The 8,994-nt window shown below is 34.1% G+C and overlaps 1 protein-coding gene across 1 annotated transcript; it reads left to right on the forward strand.

Annotated features, from left to right (window-relative positions):
• Positions 1-5,855: 5,855 nt before the first annotated feature.
• On the forward strand, positions 5,856-8,994 carry LOC116209899. Its single transcript, XM_031543648.1, has 7 exons — positions 5,856-6,128; positions 6,241-6,312; positions 6,992-7,059; positions 7,593-7,743; positions 8,303-8,383; positions 8,499-8,594; positions 8,717-8,994. Exons 1-7 carry the CDS (start codon positions 5,994-5,996, stop codon positions 8,804-8,806), a joined length of 693 nt encoding a protein of 230 aa, XP_031399508.1. The 5' UTR covers positions 5,856-5,993; the 3' UTR covers positions 8,807-8,994.

Raw genomic sequence — 8,994 nt, forward strand, 5'->3', positions numbered from 1 at the left:
ACGCTTTAAGAAAATTTACATATTATTTGTCAATTTTTATGCACTACTCAAAAAGCTTGTCTTCATATTCGCCCCCTACTTCTCGATCGATCCTGCATCTATATCCGATCGTTCGCCTCTATCTACATCGGTTCTCATATACACACATATATATATATATATATATATACATTTCACATTTACACTCTACGGATATACATATATACTTATATAAACCAATATGTATATATTATAAATATTATAAAATCTATAATTTATCTTTATTAGAGCATTATATGAAATGAATATAATAATAAAATAATATATCTATATTATTTCACTTCATCCTTTTTTGATGTTATCAAACATGAATTATGAAAGATTAAGAGAATTCCCTCGTAAATCAGCCCGTCACATCCCTCCATAACTCACCTGCCTATCATTCCATAACCCATCACAGCCCGTTATCCAAACCAAATGTTAATACTTAATAGAGGGTACGGATTCACAATCCCTTTTGTTTGGGGCAAAAGATATACAATTCCTTTCAAGCCAACTGTGGCTTTGGAGAGAATCCGACAATCCTAAGAAGAGGAGAGAGAGATGGAAGAGAGTCGGCAGCCGATAAGAGCGAAAATGGGATAAGAACAAATGTCAGCATCCCCACGTATCCTTTCATAAACGGGCAAAGAAAACCCTTCTTTGTCATCGAAAATCCAATAATTTGATATTTGATATTTTGTGTAATAATATAATAACAATCTTCTCGAATTTTCTAATACACAATAAATGATACTTTTATTAAGCCAAATTTTGAGTTTGAATCCCGTGAATACAAAAAATTAATGATTAGAAGAACTTTATCACTTAATTGATTATCTAACTCGAATTGAATTGATCCAAATTCATCGAACTTTTGAATATATGTTAAATAAAAAACAACAACGATATTTGGTGGAAAGAATTGATTCTTACTTCCCTTTGTGGTGGCCCGCAGTCTTCCGTATATTCATTCCTTGTTCTTTTGGATCAGCTCCTCACTTTTGGCGAAATTAATCATGAGGTACGCATGCCATTCGATGTATAATCGGTACAGTTCATTCAATAATTATCAAAAATAGATAAACTTATTCAATTACTGCCACTCCATAATAATCCAAGATAATTAAGGGAGAATTTCAATGGTTTGTTTTGTTCTTAATATCTTATAAAAAAATTATGTTTGCCCACGTCCTTATTTCGAGTATTGCTATATCCTCTTAATAATAAACTTAAAAATAATTATAATTCAAAATTTTACCTGCCCGTTGACTGAGCAGCTGAATTTGAGAGAGCTTCTACGATCAATTTTGAGTACTCTTAATGCATTTAGAGAGTTTGTGTAATCAGTTTGAGGACTTAACCCTCGAGCTGAATTTTGAGAGTCTTTTGTAAAAAAAAATTTTGGTTAAATAAGAAGATTCATTAAAACTTAATCGTCAAAACCAACAGCGCATAGATTTGAGGAAAGAAAGCCCCATATTGTCTTCAAATAAAATCTCCCTAATAGAAGGAGGAGGGTACGATAAGATAGCAAAGTAATCAGGAAGCTCTACTCCAATATTGGCGAGATGGTCAGCACATTTGTTGGCTTTCCTATAAGCATGTTGGGGAAGGATAGTATCAAACTGCTGACATAGATACCTGCAGTCGTCAATCAAATTCGTCAGCACTAAATTTGTGGAGTTCTCCCACACCCAGGATAGAACTAACTTAGCATCAAGCTCTACAATCAACTTGGTGACTCCGCACTCTTTAGCTGTGATTAGCCCTTGTCTAAGAGCTTTCAGCTCAACTATCGGGCTAGTGGTGCACCCGAGGTTCATTCGAAAACCCCCAATCCATCTGCCCAATGAGTCTCAAATAAGTCCCCCTGCACCAGCTAGACCCGGGTTGCCCTTCGAGCAACCATCAGTGTTCAGCTTGTGGAAACCATCCGGGGGAGGCTCCCAGTAGACTTGTATAATGGAACTAGGCCGGGTGGAAGACTTTTGCTGTGCAGCAAAATATTCCGCAGAAACTTGGATGGTATATTCCACTAGGTTATTGTGTAGAGCTTTTAAACAAAAGGTTAAGGAGTTTCTATTTTTTCAGAGGTGCCAAAGGGCAAAGGGGAAGATAACGCTCCAAAGGGGAAGAAACTTGGATGGTCTTTTGTAATTTTTTGTGAAGACTGATCCTTGTACATATTTGAGTTGAAATGAAGGTTTATTAATTCTATAAAAAAAAATCCTCACAATAGCACGAGTTGTAGTTATAGAATATCCTAGATATGAGTGTGATTTTGAATTAGGAGAAATTTCAAACACACAAATTAGGAGGATTTAACATATTTTTGTTATTTTTCTTAATTTATGGATATTGAATTCATTAAAATACATATACGAATTTATTTCTTCTTCTGCCATTTCTTTTTTGTTTTTGTTTTTGTTTTTGTTTTTTTTGGTTAGTAAAAGAAATGTTTTATTGAAAGCAGAGAAGAGTTGCACGTTGCCCCGGGGGCTCCGGTACAATATATCGGCTATTTCATATATTTCATACTAGGTACATGAGTTGCTCTTTCTCTTATAATAATAATAGAGAAAATCTTTAATGCCTTATCATTCTCATATGTTTCCAAAAGAACAACTTGCGAAGAGTTGACCAATCATTTGCCTGGCCACTCAATATTACTTTTAATTTTCTCTTATGAGCATTTATTTGTTTTGTAATTTATCCAAAAAAAAATTACGTAGTATTTTTTTCTCATAAAGAGCTTTTTACTTTTTATTTTGAAGTTTTTGGAGTTTAAGACTTCTTTTTATTAGAAAGAAGACTCATGGTAGGTTTATAATTACAATTCAAGATTAAAAAAATTAATTCGGTATTGTTAATTTTTGGAAAGATCAAGGATCCTATTATTTTAAAATTAATTATTTGAACACAAAGTGATTATGTATGTAAAAACTTAATTATATAATTTCATATCTTATATCTTATACTACAAGAAAATTTTCTAACTGCCACAATGTTTTTCTGAATTTAAATTTTATTATATACTGTACCTCTTAAATATCTCCTTTAGGAAATTATCAAAAAAAAAAACCACTAATTTATATCTCAAAAAAATTTCCATTACCTCATCCACCATTTGATTTTGAAAAATCAGCAAATCTCAAAGTCGGATCTACTTTTTAGAACAAATAATATTGAGTTTGAACAAAGACGCGAGGTGACGTGCAATAAATTATTTGGAATTGAAATTTTACATAAGTTACTTACAAATGCAATATATTAATAATAATGAATCTTTAAGAAAAAAGCGAGAAAATAAACGTCATGGAGCGTCGCGAACGTGGGCCCAGTGGATCGCAGCTACTCGTGCTTTTCGGTGACCGCGTTTTTCCACCTCTTTTATCTCTCAGCTGGGACCCACCCCAACAGTTGGCTCCTGTTAGCCGTTGATTTAGAATCTCACGGTCAGCATTTAAACCAGAGGAAGAGAGATTTCAAATCGGGCAGGGGCATGGAAGAAAAAATAGGAATCATTTAAGACAGGTGACAAGAATGACTATCCAAAATTTTTTAAATAGTGTGTAATCATATAACTGTTTCCTACTCAAATCATTTCCTATTCCAATTTTGCCCTTCATCATTTCCATTCAATAATTGTCTGGCCAATTTTGTTAGATTATGCTCTGATCACCCTACCAACCAATGTTTCTTATTCGCTTTTAGGAAGAAAATCCATCTGTGCTTAAGAAAGATTGTAATTCTTATTTTGAAATGTTGGTGATTTTTATATCGTCTTTGCTCACCCATAATGATGTATGAATCTACGTATGAACAACTAGATTTCGATAATATATCATTTGGTTTTTCTTACCTATGCCCAAAGGGCATATTATGAGCTTTAATAAATAAAATAAAATTTCTCAAAATGCAACTGTGATTATCAAATTTTCAGCAACTGGGCATAAACATAAGTTTTGTATTTTGAATTGATCACGTATTCATGATAATAAGTATTAATAGGTTTACCCAAGGCGATAAATCGATATTTGAATAATTGAATATGATATATAAGGATGATTTTATAACTCCTCATAAGGCCTATAAAGGATCTACATTTTGAAGGATTCGAAAAAAAATTAATCGCACGAGATGTGCCATATTTTAAAATTCAAATTGCTCTAATTTATGAATTTCTTTTTCTGTGCGAATATTTATATCTGAAAGTCCAATTAGACCATTATTAATCAAGTCGAGATAGGTCGACCCATTAAGAGGTAAAATTATCACAGCATAGATTTTTTGCAAATTTATGAATTTGATCGGCTTAAAGTATATGCAAATTTATGGACATATAAATATTTCAATTTTCAATTGAATTAGCTGTGATATATGGTTTAATCAGAGGAGCCACGCGGTTTTGTTTCTTTTTTTTTTGGGGAAATAGCTTTTATAATTTCTTCTTTAATTCAATAAAATTAATGGGAAATAAGAAGCATTTATGATTGGCTTTGTGATTGATTAAGGCAGTGGCCATCAGTACCGATGAAACATTTATCATATGAATCATCTTCTTTTTTTTCCTTTTTACAGAACCAACCGCATATAGACAATAAAAAACCAATATTTTATAAGTGAAATAGTTAAATCGGAGTCTTTTGGGAAAAAAGAAAAGACGCGAAGACAAATTGGCGTGTAAACAGCTGTATTTAACATAGGGAAAATTTTTTAAATACTATTATATTATATATTTTCCCATAAATTCGTATCTCTTCCTCAATGCAGACAATATATAGTGTTTGACTTTGACCCTGCCATCGTGTAAGTCTTGGTTGCCATACATATAGGGTCAAACCGGCCTTCATGTTCCAGTTTCTTGAAACCGTGTCTATTTATTTTATTTCATATCCATTCGAACATTCGAAATAAAATGAATTATGTTATACCAAACAATTGAAAAAAAAAATCACTATTTCCTTTCTGCCAGAATCTTTTTTTTTTGGGTCATTTTGAAAACCAGAAAATAATCATTTAATTCATCAATCAAATTTATATAGTGTATCTTTTCTTCAATGGTGAACTATACAGTATTTTTACTAACCTTTTAACTTCTTGTCTAAAAGGGGGGAAAAAAACCCACCTCTTTTGACTTATTTAATGCGACACCCTTAGCTATTAAGTTTGCTTCCGATTAATACGTATTGACGAGTGGCGACTTCTATAAACTAAATTTATTAAGATCTTATGTAATAGCCACTTACTTAAAATTTCAATTGTATTAAAATGTGTCTATTTATAAAAAATAAGATGTAACAAATAATAATAGATCTGAAGCCAGTAGTCCAAGCTATTGTAGTTTGCAAATGCACAAGGGCTTGAATGGAGCCATTGTATATAACATGATGACATGTTTAGTATTAAAATCTGATGTGTATTTTTTAATTGGATAAAAGGTACAACTTTATATAATGCAAGAAATAAACTTATATTTCATATATTTCAAAGCAGCAAGTAATTATTAAAAAATATATATATTTAAGTTAAATAGAGGTTTAAATCTAGTAGGGGATAGAAAATGAGAAAATAAAAGGTATAGAAAGTCCTTTATTTGCAGAGCTTTTTCTTTTTTCCCCGTAAATTTACGCGAGGCCCGTATCACTATTTTTAAAACCTCTTCATCATGCATATATTATTTTGTGAAAAAGTTGGATAACCTTAACAAATTTTCAGCCAACAAATAAATAAATAAGGGAGGACAACCTTAGTTAATATTTAAGAGCGAGGGACAGGGACATTTTTGGAATTTCAAGTCCCCTCCACCCGGTTTAAAAGTCGAGTGGCCTCAAGGAGAGGAAAAACAGAGACGGAGAGAATTGAAACAGAGGAGAGACTTTTAAATCATACCCCCCAAAAAGAGCACCTCATTTCCGGCCCCTTTCGAAGCTACAGAGGATCGACAAAAAGAAGGGGAATTGGGCAAAGAGATGGAGGAAGTAGCTCTGATCATCGACGAGCTGCGGTCGAGCACGGCGATCTCCCACTGCAGAATCTGCCACGAGGCCGAGTTCGAGAGCTCCCAGAGCTTGGAAGCTCCCTGTGCTTGTTCCGGAACTGTCAAGGTAAGCCACCCAACAAGAATCAAAGCAATTTTTCCCTCGAGAAATTTGCGCGATATGTTATCGGGATATCATCGTGATCGCGGTCCTTCGACTTGTTGTTCGGTCCATTCAGTTCGCGCATAGAGACTGCATACAGAGGTGGTGTAATGAGAAGGGCAGTACTATCTGCGAAATATGTCTCCAGGTAACCCCCAAAATATATATATATACATATATTTGAGCCAGTTTTGTTTCATATGTTGTTCGATGGAAGTCCCTGTTTTATCTTTTTCTGTCCATTTATTGTGGCTCGTCGAATTGGGCTTTTTTTTTTTTTTTTTTTTTTTTTTCTTTTTCTGGTTTCGCTCTTTCTCTCCGTTTTTTTCTCTGCGATTTGATGAAGTTTTTCAATTTGTGTTCTGATGAATATCGGATTTCTCAAATTTGTCTCTATGTCTTTCTATTTCTCTGTATTTTAGGAATTTTCGAATTTGGGGACTTAAATTTTCTTATTCACCACCAAACATTATAACGCCGTTTAGTTTTAGGCCGGCTTGGTTCAAACCTAGATAGATTATGAACCGGTGGATATCGGGTGGTGCATATCGAAGAATTATAACCCCGGACTTTTTCATCATTTTAAACAACATTTTCCATGGATATCAGTCAATTCTGGTTTTTTTTTTCTTTTTCAAATTAAGTGTCTTGAATTTTCCTCTTAAATACGAGGCGTCACAATCAAACATTTATTTTTCCATTCTCAATTTAACCCAATGAAGAAAATAATATTTATGACAGCCGGAAATTTCTCGTTTACTTAGTCTTTGGTTCGGTTTAGTTGTGGGCCGGCTGCAATCAATAACGACGCATTGTATGTGGTGCAGAATTATGAACCCGGATATACTGCAACTTCGAAGAAGTCACAGTCGATTGAGGCTGCCGTGACTATCAGGTACTTATCTAATTTTAATTAATTAACTCTAATTACTTTGTTTTTTGGCATAATTTTATCCCCAAACAATAATTTGTAATTAGTTTTTACATTTTTTTGGGGTCTATTTCCATATGTTGCTGTGCATTTGGAATGTTGCATCCTCGAAAGCGTACTTTTTTATAACAAAAAAAAAAAAAAAGAAAAAGCACGAACTTTTATTATTAGCAAAGTTGCCATAAGAGGTGGCCAAAAAAAGTTACCATAAGGGAAAAAAAAAGCCGTAATATAAGATCAGTGATTTTAAAAGGCCCGGCATGCTTCAGAACCAATTATTCTTCTAACGTGGGAGTAGCTGGAATCCTAGATTCATTTCGACATAAATAAACATCTTAAGCTTTGAAGACATCGACAGGGCCGAGCACACGCATTAATCCGATGCCATTTACAAAAAAGATGTACATTATCATGCTCTGTTGTCTGTTTAGTACTACTGATCAGATGCATAGGTATCGAGTTTAGCCTGATGGATTCATCCAAAATTTGCATCCTAGGGATAGTTTGCAAGTCCGCAGAACTGAGCACGAGCAGCTAGGCCTGAGAGCCGTAACCACATCTGACGAAGAGGCGGATGACTCCGACTACTCCGAATGCACCTCCGCAGCCGATCGAGGTGCTGCATTCTGCCGATCGTTTGCTTTTACGGTGAGTGTCCCTTTCAACTCCTAATTTGTTTTTTTCCGTTCACCAACCCAACAACTTTATTTTACTCGAATATATAACAAGACATACATTACATGATATGTGATTATGAGCAATATTCCTAGATAGTGCAAATCTAATCAGAAATAGGCACCTAAGCACTTTATTAGCTTACACTTTTTTTTTTTTTGGGGAAGAATCTGCCCACCAAACATGAACCAGAAAATTGGCTTTTCGTCTAACGTGCAAAAGTGAACACTTTCCCTCAATTGTCCGTTGGTTTCTGGTGATAGGTCGTTAGGATCATATTATCTCTCTTGTCTTCACCAAAAAATATACTCTCTCTCTCGTCCCCTTCCTCATTCTCCCTTAGAATTCACCAAATCGTTGGTTTTTGCTTAAAAATCTGTCCTCTTCACAATTGGTTAATTTGATCCGTAGGGTTAGCTTAAATTTATGTCCATTCTATCATTGGTTATAATCTTATAATTTTCTAGTAATTAATGAATTAATTATTTAACTTCTGAGCAATAATAATTGTTTGTGCTTTGGTAAATGGCAGTTCACTGGCTTCTTGCTTCTAAGACACATACTGGAAGTGCTTGATGGTAAAGCGGACCAATACCCGTTTGCGCTTCTCACGGTAAGTCCGAAAATAAAGCCACTAATTACCTTCAAGTTCAGTTTCATATCCGACTTAAAGTTATTATAGAGATCTTCTAATCACCTGGTTTAGCTTTAATATTCGGCAACTGCAGGTGCTTGTATTGAGAATGAGCGGCATCATTATCCCCATGTACATCGTGGTTCAAACAATTACGGCAATCCAGAACAGCTTCCACCGTCGATGTCATGTTAGTTTCTTTCCCTCCCATTTTCAGTTCTTCTATCTATAACATTCGTGTGGATCATCTATTGTGTTTATCTACGTACTATTCGAGTCTTGTAGCTTACTCGCTGTTGTCTTTAATACTAGGATGTTGGCGATGAAATATCCAACGATGATGACGAAGATGACGAAGACGATGAGGAAGAAGATGATCGGCAGAGACATCATATAGTCTAATGATACAATTAAACTGATTCTTTTTATTTTTTTCCTAATATCCTTGTACTAATGAGCATTTTATTGATGCTTCAATTTGTCTTGTAAATCAGAGCTTCGGCGGGGAAAAAGAAAAAATGTAGAAAAATTATTATTCTTTTGAAAATTCTTTCACGAATAATATATATAAATAAATATAGTTTCATCCA

This window comes from Punica granatum, chromosome 6, assembly GCF_007655135.1.
Source record: "Punica granatum isolate Tunisia-2019 chromosome 6, ASM765513v2, whole genome shotgun sequence".
In the NCBI taxonomy this organism is placed as follows: Eukaryota; Viridiplantae; Streptophyta; class Magnoliopsida; order Myrtales; family Lythraceae; genus Punica; species Punica granatum.